This window comes from Dendrobium catenatum, unplaced genomic scaffold, assembly GCF_001605985.2.
Source record: "Dendrobium catenatum unplaced genomic scaffold, ASM160598v2 fragScaff_scaffold_1400, whole genome shotgun sequence".
NCBI classification, from domain to species: domain Eukaryota; kingdom Viridiplantae; phylum Streptophyta; class Magnoliopsida; order Asparagales; family Orchidaceae; genus Dendrobium; species Dendrobium catenatum.
In genome coordinates, this window is record NW_021319862.1 from 575,258 (window position 1) to 596,066 (window position 20,809).

The 20,809-nt window shown below is 34.5% G+C and overlaps 1 protein-coding gene, 2 long non-coding RNA genes and 1 pseudogene across 3 annotated transcripts; 2 read left to right on the plus strand and 2 right to left on the minus strand.

Annotated features, from left to right (window-relative positions):
- The first annotated feature begins 8,701 nt into the window (after positions 1-8,701).
- On the plus strand, positions 8,702-12,712 carry LOC110092271 (aluminum-activated malate transporter 9). Its single transcript, XM_020816758.2, has 6 exons — positions 8,702-9,296; positions 9,383-9,523; positions 9,623-9,892; positions 9,981-10,120; positions 10,191-10,337; positions 11,855-12,712. Exons 1-6 carry the CDS (start codon positions 9,014-9,016, stop codon positions 12,455-12,457), a joined length of 1,584 nt encoding a protein of 527 aa, XP_020672417.1. The 5' UTR covers positions 8,702-9,013; the 3' UTR covers positions 12,458-12,712.
- On the minus strand, positions 9,183-9,752 carry LOC114580924. Its single transcript, XR_003702598.1, has 2 exons — positions 9,611-9,752; positions 9,183-9,491 (listed from the first exon to the last, which is right to left on the minus strand). It is a non-coding gene; the product is annotated as an uncharacterized LOC114580924 (long non-coding RNA).
- On the minus strand, positions 10,264-20,492 carry LOC110092279. The gene is made up of 4 exons (XR_002302576.2): positions 20,450-20,492; positions 20,262-20,351; positions 12,325-12,425; positions 10,264-10,400 (listed from the first exon to the last, which is right to left on the minus strand). It is a non-coding gene; the product is annotated as an uncharacterized LOC110092279 (long non-coding RNA).
- Positions 13,975-14,158, plus strand: LOC114580930 (annotated as a pseudogene).
- Positions 20,493-20,809: the final 317 nt, after the last annotated feature.

The following is a 20,809-nucleotide window of genomic DNA, read 5'->3' on the forward strand; positions in this document are numbered from 1 at the left end:
GTAATTAAATGGAATTATAATTACGATCTAAAAAAAATAGTGACATAATTGTTTCAAACAAACCCCTAATGCAATCATATTGATATTTCTACAATTAAAATGCATATATGATCATAAACATTTTCAGGTGAATGTGGGAACATTCACAACAAGTCAAGTTACATATATTTTCAAGACTTTTTTTAATACACAATGAGTCTAATATTAACATTGATGTGCTTGCTCATTGGAACAAAATTCTATTGTTGAAAGAAAATACAAATATTTACTTTAGGTGGTGTGTGTCTTATATATACAATTCCAAGTTCCAATCCAATTTTGAATAGAATGTTTTATCATAGCCACTTTTCTAATCAACCAAACCCCATAGCCACTTCTTCAACAAAAAAAGCCTTTTGAACTATTATATGGAACACTAGTTGACTGCAAATTCTCTCTCCTTTTTGGCTATCTTGCCTTTGCCTCCATTCTATTTGCACATAGGACTAAATTTTATCAACAAGCTTAGGAGTTTGTCTTCCTTGGATATCCTTCAGATGTCAAATAGGCATAATTATACATCATCATTGGGATGTTGTTTTTCATGTAAATCAATTCACTTTCCATTCCATTGATTATTGACATCATGATTCTGTCATCCCCACTTCTATGATTCATTTCCTCGACAACAAGCAAACAAATACTTCTGTAGATTCAAGAAAGTAACTTAAAAACATTGACAACGAACCAATACTAAATACTTCTCAACACAACTTCGACCTTACTTCCTGAGTAGGATTTGGGTGAAATGGAATCCCTCCTCCACTTCTTTTGTGACAACCTTCTCCTCTAGCAAAATGATTTTTGGCATTATTTCTGATGTTAGAAATAAAGGTTTTTTACTTTCTACCATTTATGCTTCCAACTCCCATTCAGATAGATTTGTTCCTTGGGAACAGTTTTGGGGTATAGTGCCTCTCTCTGTCAGTCCATGGTTTATTATTGGAGATTTTAACTGTTGTCATCTTCATTCTGATAAGGCTGGGGGGAACCCCTTTAAAAGTATAACTTTTCTGATTTTAATGCTGTCATCTTTGATTTAGGCCTAAGAGACCTAGCCTCTACTGGCTACATGTTCATTTGGTGTAACCAAAGGTCTGATTCACCTATTCATTTGAAATTAGATAGGGATTTGGTTAATGATGCGTGGTTGGAAGCTTTTCCCTCCTTTTATAGAGTTCTGAATACTTTGGTTTATATCATTCCCCTTTTATTTTGGAAGTTAGATTTGCTAACACATCTAGTAGTAGATTTTATTTTAAATTTTTTTGATCAAATAGTATCCCTTTTGGTTTGCCCTTTTTTTTTATTTTCTCTACTCATTATACTGGGAATTTCATATTGGAGCTTTATTATAAATAGAATAAGTTAAAACATCTCATTAAGCATGAAGTCTAATCTAGCTCTAATACTATTGGCTATGGCCTATCCTCCCTTCAGAATCAACAGCAGGAATGTTTACTTCTCCTTCAAGATAACCCGATGGATGCCATTCTTAATGTTAAACTCAAACTCCTTAACTTATAGATCGCAGTTTGATCTGATTCAAGGGCATCTTGGATTATTAAGTGGGCTAATTCTAATGGTTGATATATGGAGAAGATGACTTCAAACTCCTTTATGCAAAAATTTGTTCTAGAAAAAGCTATGGTAAATCCACTATTATCTCGACTATTGCTGATGCCAAGCTTCCTTTTGACATTCAGGATGCTATTAACAACATTATTCAACACTTCAATGCCCTCTTTAATGCTCCTCCCCCTCTTTCTAATGATATTAGTGGCATTCATTTGGGGGATTTGGTCCCTAGCTCCTAATGTTTAAAGATCTTATTGCCCCAATTATAGATACAGAAATTAAAATGTCGTTTTTATAGGATCTTCTTCCTTTGCTCCAGGACCAGGCATATTGAATTTTGAGTTCTATAAAAAGACTTGGATCATTATTGGTCCCCTCTTTTGTAAAGTCATCAAATGCTTCTTCTCAAAAAACTACCTCCCAAGGAAAGTCAAAGCCACAACTCTGGTTTTGATACCTTCATAGGAAAGGCAGCCATTTTGCCTCCTTGTGCAATATTTTCTACATGCTAATTGCTAAAATTCTTAAAAACCGTATGAAGTCTATCATGCCACTATCATCAAGGCAAATCAATGTAGTTTTATTAACCAAAAGAGTTCCACTGACAATGTTATGCTCGTTGTGGAATTGCTTAAGGATTTTAACTCTAATCCCAAATGGAGGTTTTTTTGTGCCAAGTTTGATATCAAGAAAGCATTTAACTCAATATTTAGAAGCTTCATTCTATCTAGAATTGCCCAAAAGGGCTTCCCTAACATTTTCATATCATGGGTAAAAGCATGCATCATAGATGTTAATTTCTCAAGTTCAATTGATGGGGGCTTCAAGGCTACTTTAGCTCTTTTTGGGCCTTCTTCAAGGCTATCCTTTAAGCCCCTACCACTTTTGCATTGTCATGGACGCTTTCTTATGCCTTATGGACTCTCCTCTAAACCCTGTCCCTTTCAAAGGAATATCATAAGGCAACATTAACATCTCACACCTCTTATATGTAGACGGTTTATTAGTTTTTGGTTGGGAAACCCCTCCAAACTAGTCCTCTCTCTCCTCCATTCTTCAATCTCTTGCTCCCTATCTAGGCTTCATGTTAACCATGATAAGAGTTCTCTTATCCTCTCACCAAACACACCAAATTCTGCTACTTTACAAAACATCCTCACATCCATAATCATTCCTCCAACATGAGACACCTTGGAATTCCCATATCCATTAAGATATCTAATATCTCTGACTTCCGTCCCTTAATTAATATTAGTGCTAACAAATTAGTTGGTTGGAAAGCCAGGCTTTTGTCTTTTATAGGTAGAGTCCAATTTTTGAAATTCATAATATGGAATATTGTAGCGTATTAGATACGTGGGGCTATCATGCCTAAAATCTGTGGAAAATGATTGGAAAGCTATGCTCTAAATTCATTTAGTTTGGAGATGTCACAACTCAAAAATTACATCTGATTTCTTGGTAGAATACTTGCAAGCTGAAGATAAATGGTAGAATTGGTTTACCTCACTTCAATGTTCTTTACTTTGCTTACAACTGCTCGGTTATCAATAGGTTTTATAACTCAACTTCATTACTGACTTGATGGCTTAGAGAAAAGTATATCTCCCCTGGAAGCCTCCATCCATTAAAGCCTCATAGTTTTGGAAGAATATACATGCTACGGCTTCTTTAATCTCTAACAAAATTAAATTTCATATTTTGGCTAACTATCCCATCTCTCTGTTTTGGGACGCCCAGCTGAATGGTGCTTCTTTGAATTTGCAAGGAAGTTTTATTGGTTTTGAATACTTACCTCCCTCCTAACGCCCACCTCTCTATTCTGATTGCTGGCAATTCCTAGAACATTCCGTCACACGTTACACTTGAGCAAAATTTCTACTCTATCCCCATTCTTATTTCCCTTGGGTTTGTATGTCTGAGATTCTGTAGGGTAATATGAATGGGAACTTTCATAATTTTATGCTTGAATATTTTTCTGATAATAATTCTTGTTTTTGGGATTGTTTGGTGTGGCACAAGCATTTTTCCTCGACGTATTCATCTTTTATTTGGATGGCTTTGTTTGGGGGTCTTAAAATTGCCGATGCGCTTAATTGGAGGAACCTTCCAGTTGACAAAACTACTATCTATGTTTGCATCCGGACAAAACTATTTCTTATCTTTCTTCGAATGTGACTAAGCTTGGCTTTTCTTGTGCCAACTCATTATGCTTCCTATTTAGGTCTAAAATTACATAGGTTTTTTATTTTTTAAATGCAAAATTCCATTTCTCTCTAGCCCTAAATGATTTTTACTATTTGATACTTCACTATTCCATCTACCACTTATGGAGGGAAATGAATAAATGAAAAAACTCGGTACCGAGCGCGGTACTCGGTACCGCGCTCAATATCACTTGATATTCTCGGTACCGAATCCGGGCACAATAATTTTTTGTTGCCTAGACATAGGAAAAACTATAAGATCTGATTCAATTAAAATGATTTCACTATTATTTATATTTGATTAGAAGTGATGTCTTCCATTTAAAAAACAAGATTAATAAATTGCGTACTACATTAATGATGTTGAAAGACCCTATGGGAAAAATCTAGCATAAATTCATGTGTTGAAGTTAGGAATTAAATTTAGCTCAAACCAAGTTCAACTCAAAATAAAAATCTTATGAAGTGTTCATTTGCTCTAAGTAAATTCAAAATCATATCAAATGAAATTGAAATTAGGATATGAAAAAAAAAGAGATGATGAAAGCAAAATTTATCATAAAATCTTTTGGATTCATGAAAAAACACATTTATATCTACCAACTTAGGTTTGATTTGATACAACTTTTGGCAAGAAATTTTAATAATAGTACTAAAAAGCTACTTTTTAAAATAATAAAATATGTATCAAATAAAGTCCTAACTTTGTTTAAAACAACTTTCTTCCTATTTTCCTATTTTTTAAAGTATTTTTTTAATAGAAAATTGTTTTGAACTATAAATTTTTATATTAAAAAGCTACTTTGAAAAATAATAAAAAAAATTGTTCAAAATTTTAGATTTCGTTAGGAACAGCTTTCCTAATACTTTCTAAAACAACTTTTTAGTATAAAATTTTCTTTTTCAAAAAATTTTATTACTAAAAAATTATTTTAAAAAGTAATAAGAAAATTATTTCGAATGAAGCCTAAATCTTCTTTTAAATTATATATATATATATATTGAAAACTATTTGAAGCAAGCCTTTCCTGTTTCCAGTTATTGGGCTTTTGGCATAAGCTCTACAACTAAAAGTATAACTATGTACCACAATTCTTATTGCTTAAACAACCTGAACAGCTAGCATTTTCATCATATATTCTACGTAAACTTCAACCCACTCATGTCTCAGTCAAGATGAACGGTCTGATTTCAACACTATCAATCACGTAAAGCTCATTCTCAATAGCTTAACACAAAAGTCGACACAATATATTAAGAGAGAGAGAGAGAGAGAGCCACCCCCTCTATTTGATTGTTTGGAGTCCACCCTCCCCATCTACTGCCAAAACCAAATCCCAAGGTTATCCCCTTAAGTCAAAGGTTATTTCCCCTAATAGATTTCAGGTTCTTCAATCATCTAAGGATCCTGTTTTATCCAAACTACTTAATACCTCGGCTCAAGATCCTATCCTGACCTCCATGATGATTTCTTAGCCATCTAAAGATTCTAGGGGCAAGCATGCAAAAAAGCCTCCCTTTCTCCTCAAATTTAATGTCCCTCACTCGTTTGGTTGTCTGGAACATGAGGGGGTTTAATAACTCGGCTAAGGTCTTCAGTTGCAAGACTTTAGCATCTCAGTGGTTCTTGGACATTTTTTGCATCTTCGAGAATCAGGTTCAATTAATTTCTGTTGACGACCCATGGTTTTATTGCTCCCATCAGGGTTTTGATAATGAGGAAAGTTAACACAACTTCGACCTTACTTCCTGGGTAGGATTTGGGTGAAGTGGAATCCCTCCTCCACTTCCTTTGTGACTACCTTCTCCTCTTGCCAAATGATCTCTGGCATTATTTCTGCTGTTAGAAATAAAAGTTTTTTTTTGCTTTCTACCATTTATGCATCCAACTCCTAGTCAGATAGACTTGTTCTTTATGAGCAGCTTTGGTTATTGTGCCTCCCTCTGACACTCAAAGGCTTATTATTGGGTAGTTTAACTATTGACGTCTTCATTCTGATAAGGCTGGGGGAACCCCTTTAAAAGTATAACTTGTTTGATTTTAATATTGTCATTTTTTTATTTAGGCCTAAGATACCTAGCCTCTAATGACAACATATTCACTTAATTTAACTAAATGTTTGATTTTCCTATTCATTTGAAATTGGATATATAGAGCTCTGGTTAATGATGTGTGGTTGAAAGCATTTCCCTCCTCCTTTTATAGAGTCATGAATCCTTTGGTTTTAGATCATTCTCCTCTTATTTTGGAAGCTGGATTTGCTAACATGTCTAGGAGTAGATTTCTTTTTAAAAATTTTTGTATCAAACAATATACCTTATGGTATGCCATCTTCTTCGTTTTATCTACTCATTATACTGGGAATTCCATATTCGAGCTTTATTATAAATAGAATAAGCTAAAACATCTCATTAAGAATGAAGCCTGGTCTAGCTCTAATACTATTGGCTATGGCCAATCGTCCCTTCAGAACTAGCAGCGAGAATGTTTACTTCTCCTTCAAGATATCATTATGGATGTTGTTCTTAATGCTAAACTCATACCTAATACTTGATTGGGAAGCGCGGTATGCTCTAAATTCCTTTATTTTGGAGATGTCACAGCTCAAAAATTACATCTGATTTGTTGGTTGAATAATTGCAAGCCGAAGATATATGGTGGAATTGGTTTACCTCACTTCAATGCTCTTTAATTAGCTTACAACTACTCGGTTACCAATAGGTTTTATAACTCAACTTCATTGCTGAATGGCTGGCTTAGAGAAAAGTATATCTCCCACTAGAAGCCTCCATCAATTAAAGCCTCAAAAGTTCTGGATGAATATACATGCCACGGCTTCTTTGACGTCAAACAAAATTAAATTTAATATTTTGGCTAACTATCCCATCTCTCTGTTTTGGGACCCCTAGCTAAATGGTGCTCCTTTGAATTTGCAAGCAAGTTTCTTAGGTTTGAATACTTACTTCCCCCCTAACAACCACCTCTTTATTCTGATTGCTGGAAATTCTTGGAACATTCCGTTCCACATTACACGAGCAAAATTTCTACTATATCTCGATCCATTCTTATTTTCCCTTATTTGGTATGCGTCTCTTAGATTCTGCAAGGTAGTAAGAATGAGAACTTTTATAATTTTATGCTTGAATATTATTTTGATAATAATTCTTGCTACTTATATTGTTTGGTGTGGCACAAGCATTTTGCCCTGAGGTATTCGTCTTTTATTTGGATGTTAAGGGGGGTCTTAAAACAGCCGATGATCTTAATCGGAGGAACCTTTTGATTGACAAAACATGCTCTCTCTATTTGCATTCAGACGAAACTATTTCTTATCTTTCTTCGAATGTGACTATGCTTAGTGTTTTTTGCTTTTCTTCTGCCAACTCATTTTGGTTCCTATTTAGGCCAAATATTACATTTTTTTTTTACATGAGAAATTCCATTTCTTTCTGGCCCTAAAGAATTTTTACTATTTGCTAATTTGCTACTCCATCTACCACTTATGGAGGGAAATGAATAATAGGAAATTTGGAAGCAAAATTTCTTCTTATGTCACTATTTTCCATATCATTAAAAAAGAAGTGAGATTCAAAGCCTCAAAATGGAAGACCTTGGAGCTTATTAAAAATGTGGTGCAGTTCTAATTTTTGTTATTCTCAAATGGGCTTTATTGTTCGGCCTGTGTTGCCTTTTCTTAAATTTTGCTATTCCCTCTCTCTCTCTCTCTCTCTCGTGTTGTTGCCTAGGAGAAAGTGACCGAACACCAAACGCATCCAGAGATCAATTAAAAAAAATCACATCACTGGGCGCTCGATACCGCGCTCAGTATCACTCGATATTCTCGGTACCGAATCCGGGCACAATAATTATTCGTTGCCTAGACATAGGAAAAACTATAAGATCTGATTCAATTAAAATGATTTCACTATTATTTATATTTAATTAAAAAACAAGATTAACAAATTGCGTAATACATTAATGATGTTGGAAGACCCTATGGGAGAAATCTAGCATAAATTCATGTGTTGAAGTTAGGAATTAAATTTATCTCAAACCAAGTTCAACTCAAAATAAAATCTTATGAAGTGTTCATTTGCTCTAAGTAAATTCAAAATCATATCAAATGAAATTGAAATTAATATATGAAAGAGAAAGACATGATGAAAGCAAAATTTATCATAAAATCATTTGTACTTATGAAATAACACATTTCCATCAGCCAACTTAGGTTTGATTTGGAACAACTTTTGGCCACTATTTATTCATTGCTTTCAAAAAATTTTAATACTAAAAACCTTCTTTATAAAATAATAAAATATTTATTGAATAAAATCTTAGGCTTTGTTTGGGACAACTTTCTTACTATTTCCTAAAATAAATTTTTAGTAGAAAAATTTTTTTAGCTATAAATTTTTATACTAAAAAACTACTAAAAATAATAAGAAAGCTGTTCCAAATGAAATCTTAAGCTTCATTTGGGACAACTTTCTTGATATTTTCTAAAATAACTTTTTAATATAAAATTTTCTTTTATAAAAAAAAATGTACTAAAAAATTGCTTTAAAAAATAGTAAGAAAATTGTCCCGAATGAAACCTTAATCTTCTTTTAAATTATATATATATATTGAAAACTATTTGAAGCAAGCCTTTCCTGTTTCCAGTTATTGGGCTTTTGGCATAAGCTCTACAACTAAAAGTATAACTAAGTACCACAAATTCTTATTGCTTAAACAACCTGAACAGCTAGCATTTTCATCATATATTCTACGTAAACTTCAACCCCCTCATGTCTCAGTCAAGATGAACGGTCTGATTTCAAAACTATCAATCACGTAAAGCTCATTCTCAATAGCTTAACACAAAAGTCGACACAATATATTAAGAGAGAGAGAGAGAGAGAGCCACCACCTCTATTTGATTGTTTGGAGATTCCAAATTCTCCATCAATACTGCCATTATTGAGCCCTTAAGCATCTCGCAGCGTCTAATCCTTGTTTTCCAATCTATCTTACCCTCTATTATTAACAGAGAGAATCATTCTTATTCCACCATGCATGGCTTACTAACCCTTCATCAAACCTCTCTCCATCCCTATAAAACAGGTCCTCAACTCCTCCAACTTCTTCATTCTATCTCATAAACATACATATATTTTACATTGTAAAGATCAAATTATAATATAGAAGAATGAATGGAAAGAAGGGTAGTATCGTCATTAAGATAGTTGATCGGCCGGAAAATGGTAAAAAGGATTCCGGTGATGCCGGGGAGTCTCCGGCGAGAAAATGGATAAGAGATGTGTGGCAGTTTGCCAAAGAAGACATGAACAGAATTACCTTCTCACTTAAGGTTGGTCTGGCTGTGCTGCTTGTCTCCCTGTTGATACTTATCAGAGCACCATATGAGGTATTTGGAACCAGCATCATTTGGTCCATACTTACAGTAGCTATCATGTTCGAATACACCGTAGGTATGTTCATTTATAACATTACAAATATATATGCTCACTTTCATGAAATTGTAATAAATTTATCATGTAATTTCTGTTCATTGTAGGTGCTACATTCAACAGAGGGTTCAACCGAGCTCTCGGGAGCCTCCTCGCCGGAATCTTCGCCATCACCATGATGCAAGTAGCCATGGCCTGCGGCCAAATTGCAGAGCCCTACATCATTGCCTTAAGCATCTTCTTCGTAGGTATAACTTGTTTATATTGAATATATAAATGTACAAATAATGAAACTTATATACATGCATGTTAATTATATAACTCATGAAACTTACTTGCTCAAGCAGGGGCTATAACGTCGTTCATGAAGCTGTATCCATCGCTGGTTCCATATGAATATGGTTTCAGAGTCATACTCTTTACGTACTGCCTCATCATTATCTCCGGCTACAGGATGGGCAATCCAATCAGAACGGCCATGGATCGAATGTATTCCATAGCAATAGGAGGCATAGTCACTGTGCTTGTTAACTCCCTCGTCTTCCCAATCTGGGCGGGCGAGCAGCTCCACCTAGAGCTCGTGGGAAGCTTCAATGCTGTTGCAGATTCGCTCGAAGGTTCTCTCCATCACAGCCAATCATCATCTTCACAATCTGTTCATATTCTGTTAGATAATTAAACTGTTAAATCTCTCTCTGTGCACAGAGTGTGTCAAGAAGTACTTGGCAGATGATGGCTCGAGCCACCCCGAGTTCTCCAAGACAGTAATGGACGACTTCGCTGATGAACCGGCATTCCACAAGTGTCGAGCAACATTGAATTCATCGGCAAAGTTTGAAGCTGTGGTAAGCTAAGCAGGTTGAAAATGAGATTACTTCGATGACAGAGCATCTAACAGTGTAATGTATATAACAGGCGAATTCGGCAAAGTGGGAGCCGCCGCATGGCAGATTCCGGCACTTCTTCTATCCATGGTCAGAATACGTCAAGGTTGGGGCGGTGCTCCGGCACTGCGCCTATGAGGTTATGGCTTTGCACGGCTGCCTGCATTCAGAGATTCAGGTCTTTGTTCTTATTCTCTGTTTGAGATCTTACTTACAGCACTATTCTTATGCTCCACTGAGTCTGCAATAAACACAAAGGAACAACTTAGTTTTCGATGCCATCCTGTTGCTTGCAAAGCGAAAGAAAATCAACGAGATCAAATATAAGAAAATATTGGGAGAGAACATTCAAGTCAAATCACAGAAGAAAAGCATCTGATGCTCTCAGATAATAACATACCATTTGTTTATAAAGGATCAAGGTCTACAAATAGGGTCTACAAATAGACCTTGATCTATTTGTAGAACTTGATATAAATATATCAGTAGTATCCAACTAGTAGTAGGATATTGTCCGGTAACAAACATTTTAAATCAATAAAATTGAACCATTATTATTGCTGACATTTTACTTAACTGCAATTGTCCATTTCTTAAGAAGTTAGCTAGTCAAGCACCACCTATTAACGAGAAATTATTATGTGCGGAGACCGGACGTAGAATGCCATCCGGAGAGCAACTAGAATGCGCCACGTCAGTGATACTGAACAGTATCGAGCTGCGGTACCGAGTGAAGGGATGACTTAACGCATTCTGGTTGGTCTCCGAATGACGTTCGGCTTCCACATAGAATAATTAATCCCTCTTAACGGTTTCTAGAAAATATCCATTAAATATTTATAAAAATATACAGAAACTTCATCTCAAGATATCAAATGATCAAACAAATTTCTGATGCTTTCCATATAAATAATAATTTACTGGGTCTTATATTGCATAAAATAGTTATATATTAAGAATTTCAAATCCTCAGCACAGCGATTTAAGAATAATTTAAGTCGCTACACTGAGATACTATGTAGTTCAAGGCACAGGCCGTCATGACAGATAGATTGGATATGTAAACATCAAGAAAATTATTCAAGTGTACTATAAACAACTAGGCAAAAAGCATAATTTCTTTATCCCACTATGTAGAGTTGCCTACATGAATTCTTCTTCATTATTATATCCTATTTAGGGTAAAATTCTTATTTATATCTAATAAAAAAAATATTATTTCTAACTATTTCTAACCATGAACAAATTTCTTCTCTTCCAGATTAAAATCATTCAATTATAAAGGTCATTTGCTATCACTGCACCATTTGAATATCCAACCAAGATCAACGTAGGCTTTTGCAAATCAAGATATCAATATAAACGGGAGATGTTTTAAAAGTGAAATAATTAAGAGTAAAATCTCAAAGAAAAACAAGGATAAACAAGAAAAGAGACAAACGTGTTAACAGATAAATAAATAAAATGATATAAATATATAATATGCTGAAGCTCTACAAAAGCATCTAAGAATAAAAGAATGCACCTGAAAAAAAATGTTTTTGTGGTTTTTCGCAAGGCAATAATAAATTATAATTAGCACTTTTGCTTGTAGTTTTCCAACCTTTATGAAAAGATGAATCTAACTGAACTCCTCTTTTGTACATTTAATTGAATGAGTGATGACTAATTGACTATTGGGAATATCAAATGTAGGCACCATATAATCTGAGATGTGCATTCCAGCCAGAGATCCTTGATGCTACAAATCAGGCAGCGGAGCTATTACGAAGCCTAGGCAAAGATATCAACAACATGAAACGAAGCCTGCTGACAAATTTGTTGAAGAGAGTACACAGCTCAACTGAGCGCCTACAACGTTCAATTGACATGCACTCTTACCTGCTAACTTCAAGCCATGAAATTCAAGATTGTCCTCCTAAACTTCCTATATCGCAACCCTCAAATACAATCACTCGCACCTCTAAGGACTCACACAGCCAAGTGGAGGAATCAGAAAGTAACGATGAAAAGCTAAATTCAGCTTATACCAAACAAGTCCAAGGTGATTCTTACCACGAGACCATGAGAAAGCAGCAAAGGCGGCTCTACTCATGGCCTTCAAGGGAAGTTGACGATTACGAAGATGGAGATGTTGACACAGAAATGCTTCAAAAAATGCGTACCTTTGAAAGCACTGCAGCTCTTTCCTTGGCCACTTTTGCTTCATTGCTCATAGAATTTGTCGCGCGACTTGATCACTTGGTTGATGCTACTGATCTCCTCGCTAGGATGGCCAAGTTCAAGGAAGATTATTAAAGCTAAAAGAGCTTTTTGTGATGTGTACCATCTTAATGCCAATTATCAGTTTCATGCAACAAAGATATACATTTTGCAGATGAGGGACTTGGTTTGTAGGCTAAACAGGTTTATATTATATAAATCTTTTTTTTTTTCCAAGAGAAATCAGAACTAGCACGGAAAAAATTTCTCTAAAGAGATTTTATTAATATTCCACAACTTTGTAGGTATAAGAAAGCAGTTTCCTGATAATCAAATCTGTAAATTCTATAAGCTTTCTAGTCTCTTCCTGACTTAGAATATCCACGGTAATGTTAAACTCGGTTTATTCCTAAAAATCTAATGATAAGGTTTTATGATCAATACAATATTCATGATAAATATTACAAAAAAGTCTAACTTTCTTGTTCAAAAAATAAATACTTCAAAAAAAAAAGTCTAATTTCACAGTACATGTATCCACAAGTAACTAGTTTGTAAAAGTCGGTACTAGTCATTTATCCTATAACACGTTGTCGCATCCTTAAGCACTTCTAATACAAATATTCTGCAATATAACACATCTTGCAGAAAAGATCTAATGTGTTAATCAGAGCCTTTAAAGACCTATAACAACTTTTTTAAGGAAACTTAGGCTTCGTTTGGGATGGCTTTCTTCATGCTTTTTTAAACAGCTTTTTAATACAAAAGTTTAAATTTTTATACTAAAAATCTGTTTTAAGAAGCAGTAAAAAAGTCGTCCCAAACAAAGCCTTAATCGATCTAGCTGTTAAATCTTGAAATAAATGAATGTGAGCTTCATTTGATTATGTTTTTCCTTTCTGACGCTTTTCAAAAAACTATCAAACTATAAGGTTAAATTTGTGCGGGAAATGACAACAAAAATGACCACTTCATGTGTGTACGACTCCTAGCTTCATATGAGGAATGCATTTATGAAGCAACTTGTTCATTTTTGTGAGACTTATCGTCAACAAAAACATTAGCCTATTGCAACAACGTGGGGTTGGGTTTTGTGAGACTAACAATAATTTTATTTAGTACAAAAAACGAAAATAAATCGTAACAATTGGGCCATTTAGAGACAGGTGGGGTGTGGAGTAGCTGGCTGGAGGCAAGATGGCTAGGCAGCATTGTAGGAAAGCGAGATAGATGTCCCATTTGGAATAGTTTGAAGGTTGATTGCAACCTTACCTCTCAAGCCAGCGTTAGGAAATACTTGAAGTTCACAAGTAAAACCAAACGATCTTGACAAAAACAGCGAGAACGATCCACAAATCCAACGAAAAAACTAAATAACAGTAGATTTTATTGCAATATTGCAATGATCAAACTAATGGAAGAAAAATAGCAAGATACAATTGATCCTCAATTCGAGAAGAGGATCTATCTATCTCAATCCCTAGACGCTGCTAGAGCCCAAGTCACCAAACTCCAAGAATGAAATCAGCCACAATAATTTGCATAACCCTAACCCTAATCATCTCTTTCTATTTAAAGCAAACAATTCCACAATAATAATAAAAAAAAAAACAATTCCACAAAAATTTACATGTGTAGTACAAGTTCTTATCAGTTTAATATCTGATATGTGGGCTATTAACTCATTATGATATTAAATTAATTTTTGTTGGGGAAGGGCCGTTATAGTAGCTTGCTGCGGGGGCTATTGAGCGTCACTCTTGCGTTGCACTATTGCATGAGCATGGCGCACCCCTAGAAAAAAAAACAATTCCACCTCCTTAGCCCTAGCCGCCCCCCTCCCTTGCATGGGTAGCAATTCAAGAGGGCGGACCAAGCTTGGTCCGCCTCTTATAAACCTAGGCTGGCTTGGTCCGCCTCTTATAAACCTAGGCTGGATCCTTGCCAGGGCCGGCTGGACCAATCCCTCCTAGACCAATCTAGGCATAATAGAATGTTATCCATTTCAGACTTGCATGGAAACTTTTGGGAGACTACCCTAGTTATCCTTTTGTAAGAATACATATAAGTTGCTCACTTATTGAGTACATATATTTTTTCTTGATCAATGATTGGCAAAGGATAAGGCATAACCTCAAGCTAATGGTAGGACACAACTGCTTGGACGCACTTGAGTAGGTGATTTTTTATTCATAGTGGAGAAGGGTGAGATCCATCAATATTTTGACATGATAGAGGGGGTGTGGGATGGCGGAAGCTTGATCTCAAAGCAAGGAGAGGGTTCCATTATGGCAGGTTGTATGCTTATTCTCCATTGGAGGTCCTATCCATATTCTTACAAATAATAAAAGATGGGATGTGATTTCCTACAGATGATGTTAAACTATAGTTTATTAGAATAATCATGATGGTAAAAGAAGAGTTTATCATTTAGCATTGCACAAAAATCTCACACACATGGATAAATAATCCCTGAAAAATAGGAGATGAAAAATTATTGATGTGGAAAACTAAAAAAAATTGGTATGTCATATGAAGCAATTTCACTGTATAAGTTAATATTATAAAGATTCACCTTTCTTCGTAGCTAGAATAGCAAGATTATAAGGTTTAAATAAAGGATGTCTCCTATAATAGTGGTTAAGACTGTTGAAAAATGGTTAAAGGTGACAGATAGTACAGTTTGTTGATGGTGGGTGGTGAAGTTCAAGCAATGATTATCAACATCAATTGATGGTGGGCAATGATAGACCAGTGGACATTAGCATCAATCGATGATGGGCAATGGAAGATTATTATATTAGTCGACTGCGAGAAAAAAAATAGCAAAAGTCAAGTGTTATGATGTAGTTAGTGATGAATGTTTTCCTAGCCAAAGGAAAGATCAAGCGACCAAGAGAAGCAGAGTAGTTTGGATATGCAAATCCCAAAATCGGCAAGTAGAAATTCCAAATAACATTTATATCTCTAAAATTTTCTAAATATGAATATTCTCTTACTAAGAAAATCCCCCCCAAATGTATTGGGACAGAGCCTATTTATAAAGCTTTGTGATGTAGCACATGGAAGTGGGTCCAATCACTAGGTCAAGAGCATATGAAGCTCAAGCCATCAAGAGTAAGAGCACATGAAGAATTAGTCAATGCATTTAATCTACTATTTCACTTATGTTAATATATTTGGTGTTTTAAGTGCTATGTGGACTTCATATTAATGTATTTTTCTTTGTTAGTGCATAATAGTTTATGTCCAATTCATGGAAAAGAATGTAAGGGCCGGCCATGCTAGTATGCATGAGAGAAGGTGGTGGTTGCTAGTGGGCCCACGCAAGGAGCCAACCCCTCCCTCTTTGACTTTTCCCTCTTTATTTTAAATTTAAATGATTCTTGTGATTTTCACTTGTATGAAAAAGTTCTAAGACTGAAAGGAAAGAGGATTATTGTGGTTACATGCTTTGAAGTGAATTCCAAAGGGCTAGAAGGCTTCTGGCTAATCCCAAGGAGAATGAGTAATCTTCTTGGATTCCCTACTTTGATGAATAGGTTTTTAATTTTATACACTTTCTTTTATTGTAAATTTCTATGATTTTATTCTAGTGTGTGTAATCTATCTTTAAAAAATATACAATACAATTATCACCCTCTAATTTCAAGTCTAATCCTTCCCTTAGAACTAGCCAAGGAGCTTGTCTTTGCTAGATCAATCTTGTTCTTCTTGTTATTTGACCAATCAAAACTTCATAAAATCTCATCAAAATCTATAGATCATTAGTCCACATTCCATACTTTAATAAACCTAAATTTATTTTGGGTTTTTCTAGTCAAATTCCTAGAGAATAAATCAACCTTAGTTCTATATCCTGCTTGCTATTTTTGACTTGTAAATATTTTCAATCACATAAAATCTCAATAAAATAAAATAAAACCCCACAAAAAAAAATTTAAAACTTTTAGACACATCTAGAGAGTTTGCTTAATCATTTTCAATAGGAATTATTGAGTTCCACCCATTCCATAGGAAACTACAACCAAATTCCTAACATTGGTATGTTCTAAACAAAACTGACAGATATATTTTCCAAAGCACATTTGGACTACATAAACCTCTGCAATCTTTATCAAAATTTTCCATAAATAAACTAGACAATATGCCCTTCAAATCAAGCCTAAATCTACTAGATTTGGATATTTGTAGAAAGAGAATCAATTAGTAGAAATTGGGTTTACATCTCTACGTAAAATATAAAACTCATGATCTACTGATGAGGACATCAGCAGGAGATTTCGACGCGTCTGCCATCGGAATAATCGTAGATCGACGACTACGATTCAGATTCTCTATTTATGATACATTTATGTATTTCTTTTATTTTATTTCAGTTTTACCATTGTATCCCTGTGTGGGATTTCTTTTATGTTGTAGTCCCGAGGGCATTTGAGTCTTTTATTTTTCTCTTATTGTGAGACATATATATAGAGGTCTTCACTATTGTATGGGGTTAATGAATGATTGATTAATAAAATCTTATATTTTGGTTCATTATTTTGTGAGCTCTTGAGAGAAGAGAGAATCCTAGGCGAGGGCCAAGCATCACCCATCAGCCGCTGGTAGAGGTCGTGCTCGCGGTTCGTATCCATTTCTATTTTCTTTCCACAAGAAGTGTTGTGAACTTTGGGTTCGTTTTAACGACGTGAAGGGAGGAGGATCAAGGCGTCATCGTGCGCGCAAGATGACATTCCGGTGTCGTTTGCAGGATTTCGGTATGTACTCCCACAGGCCACAGGTAATGATTTATGCAAAAACTATATTGCATTTTTTTGTTTCTTTCCTTTTGGATGTAGCTTAGAGATCCACAAAAATCTATCTTAAATAAGTATAAAATCTAATGTATGTAATCTATCTTAAATAAGTATATCTCTGTCTCGAACTGATATAGAAATTAATTAATTTAATTTTGTTCTAATGTATGTAATCTATCTTAAATAAGTATAAAATCTAATTATCTCTCTCTACTTTCAAGTTCAATCCTTCCTACTAGAACTAGATAAGAAATCTGTCTTGTTCCTCATGTTATTTAATCCACCAAAATCTCCAGATAATTAGTCCACATTTTATACTTCAATAACCCTAAGTTTATTTTGGGTTCTTCTAGTCAAATTCCTAGAGATTAAATTAGCTCTAGTTATATATTCTATTTGTTGTTTTTGTCTTGTAAGTGTTTTCAGTCACATAAAATCTCAAGAAAAATAAATATAAAACCCCACAAAAAATCTAAAAATTTTCAGATAATATTTAGAGAGTTACCTTGATAATTTCTAATTGGAACTATTGAATTCTACCCATTATATAGTAAATCAAAATCAAGTCCCTAACATTGGTTTGTTCTGGACAAAACTAATATATATCTCTTCCAAAACACATTTGGATCACATAAACCTCTTCAATCCTTACTAAATCTTTTATAAATAAACTAGAATATATTCCCTTCTTATCAAGCCTAAATTTGTTGGATTTGAATACGTTTAGAGAAAGTATCAATTAGTAAAAGTTGAATTTAAATTTCTGGATAGATTATAAAGCTTGTGACCTACCTCCCAAATTTCAAAGTAATTCTTCTCTAAAAATTGATCTTAACTTCTAATTCAATTTATAAGAGTCTCCCACATCCACCAATTGATAACATCAGTAATCTAAGGTCTCCATCCATCCAACCATCCCTCATCACTTTGAAGTTGGCATTATTATTCTTTATGTGAGAATTTGGAACACTCAATCAGATAGTTTGAATAGATTCTCATTGATTGTTTGATGTTTGTGGAAATCTCATCACCTTCATGAACATGAAATTAAACAACTTTGAACTCGTTAGATTCTTTCCAATGATGGGGCTTATCGTAAGCTACCATGTGATTTGCTGAGTTTGAAATATGCATAGGTTTTCTTTCATATAAAATTAATAAAAGCTCACTTAAATATGCAAGTATAGTGCCAAATCAAGTAATAAAAATAGAGTAGAGTGTCGAACCCACGAAAAAGTATTCTGCTCAATTGCAACTGAACTACTATTGCTTACTTCAAATGCACAACTTATCCTACTGAAAAATAAAAATGATGTTTTGGAGTTTTTGTCACTAAAAGAAATACTTGCAAGGAGATTTTGATACTTATGAAAATAAGTTATTTTAAACTAATGAATGTAAATTACATAGTTTTCCTAATGAGACTTTTTTTATTTTAGATGTGGATTAGAGCATATGTATCCCTAGATCTCTGTTGAGCTTATAGAGGTGAAAAAAGATGTTTATGGCCTTCATACAATTTTACTATCTTTATAGAACCTAGAATATTCAAACATCTTATGTCTAGCCATGACAACATTCCATTTCAATAATCTTAATTGTTCAGCATTCCTCCGTCAATGTTGTATATCACACTGGATTTTAACTACACACATGACCATTGTATGCATTAAATGAAAAACAATAGATATTGAAAACATCATTTTACCATTCAAGGAACAAAAGTCTACATTAGTACTTGCTATGTTTTTTTATATTATCAACCAAAAACTAGAGAATTAGCACGAAAGATAGAACAAGTAAACTCATCTTCATTTTAATCATTGAAAGAAAAGATACAAGAGGAGTGATAAAAAAATTATCACCCGAAAGGATCAAATGATCTTCTCCACACACCTTCCTCCAACTACAGAGTTTCTTACACAAACATGTTAAGATCTTCACAAGGAAAAGTATCTTGCACTTTCCTAGCTTCCCATAGACTTTACTCTAAGGGGGCACTAAAGAAATACACTTAAAATTATAGAATTTCACTTAAGTTATAAAACTGTCTAAACAATAGAACTGAAAAACTATTTATAAAAAGTGCAGGGATGGGCTCAAGTGTCGCAGTACTCAACAAGGCGGTGCTGCAGCGCTGCCTGACCTGGCGCAGTTAATGATTGAAATGGTGCATCTTTTGGCTGAGTCCGTGTGGCTCCTTACACTGGAAACTATTCCATTGTAGTGCTCTAGAAGTTTGAGCATTGAGCGCTGAGGCGATGCAAGGATCGACGCTCATTTTCCCGAGGATCCAATGATGTGGTGCTGAATTTAAGCACAGCGGCACTGTGTGACATTACGACACTAACCTTAATGACGCTGCAGCGCTTTAAAACAAAGAACCTGATGTTGTGCTGTGAAACTCAATGTTGCGGTGCTTATGTGATGGCGTTGTGGCGCTATTCAACATATTATTACTTAAATTAAACACAATAAACAATACACAATTTACACTTAACATCCATCAAGATGCTCATTTTTTCTATAACTAAATAGCATTCAGATAGCATTTGACCCACCAAATAGCTTGAAGAAGTTTCTAATTACGCATCTGAGTATTTGATTAAAAAGCCCATTTGGATTGTTATCTAAGCATTCTTGACATCGTTAGGTCGACCTTGTCAAGCTATTCCATCACAATCATAAGTATCTTGAAAAATGGAGTTCAAAGGACCTTGAAGTCAATCTCAGAGGTTTCTAGCCCAAATATTTGTACACTTAGAGATCTAAAAATTAAATCAAAATTCTTATTTGATCGAATGAATTTTAAGGTGGTGTATCACCTCTCAAAACATATTCTTAAATACAAGCGACGATCAAGTGCAAACCCACAGTAAGTTTTTTTTTAAGAAAATCGTCCTGTCCTGCTACAGAAACTTGGTATAACCAGTTCATTCTAACAAAACTTATGTCCTCAAAATCAATTCACTCCAACAATAACAAAATGAACCCAACTCTTCAGCCAAACTACGAGTTACAACTCTCTTGAGAAACCAAAAGTATGTATGGCATATGCACAATCCCTTTTCTCAAACGTCAAGCAATAAAATTTTCATCACCTCTTTTTGGATGGAGAAATTGATGTAGTATCCACTATCTCAAGTTAAAGCAGTCCACGCTTAAGGAACAGGACTGAGAAAACGCTCGGCCTGTAAATTCATAACATATAGATCAAAACGTATGAAATGATAACAGATTAGGGTAAATTATAGTAGAATTAGGGTTTACACTTTCGAGGGAGCTTTACCTTGGAAGCATAGAGGGATTCTCTCAAAGCGGATTAAAGGAGATGAATGAGCATATTACTTGAGAATGTTTGGGAGCTTGCAAGCAAATTCGCGGTACTGCAAATCCGGAGGGAGGTTTAAGGGTTGGTTCTTCGGTTAAATCAGACCGGTTTAAGGATGGTTTGGTTCGAAGTTAGCCCAACCGGGTTTAATTAAGCTCCCGCGTTGAAAGGGTGTTTGGTAATTTATTTATTTAAGCATATTTGATTTGTGCTTTTTTTTTTAATAAATAAAAACAAGTATTAGGCTTTTTCATTTTGTTAAAGAATAGAAATTTTGTTAGAATACTTATTACAAATTAATCAAGATGTATTTGAAAA

Excerpts from the sequence above, each read along its gene's own strand:
- LOC110092271 (XM_020816758.2), top strand. The coding sequence starts at position 9,014 with ATGAATGGAAAGAAGGGTAGTATCGTCATTAAGATAGTTGATCGGCCG. Across the intron at positions 9,297-9,382 it reads CATGTTCGAATACACCGTAG|GTGCTACATTCAACAGAGGG; the intron begins GTATGTTCATTT and ends TGTTCATTGTAG. Across the intron at positions 10,121-10,190 it reads CGGCAAAGTTTGAAGCTGTG|GCGAATTCGGCAAAGTGGGA; the intron begins GTAAGCTAAGCA and ends TGTATATAACAG.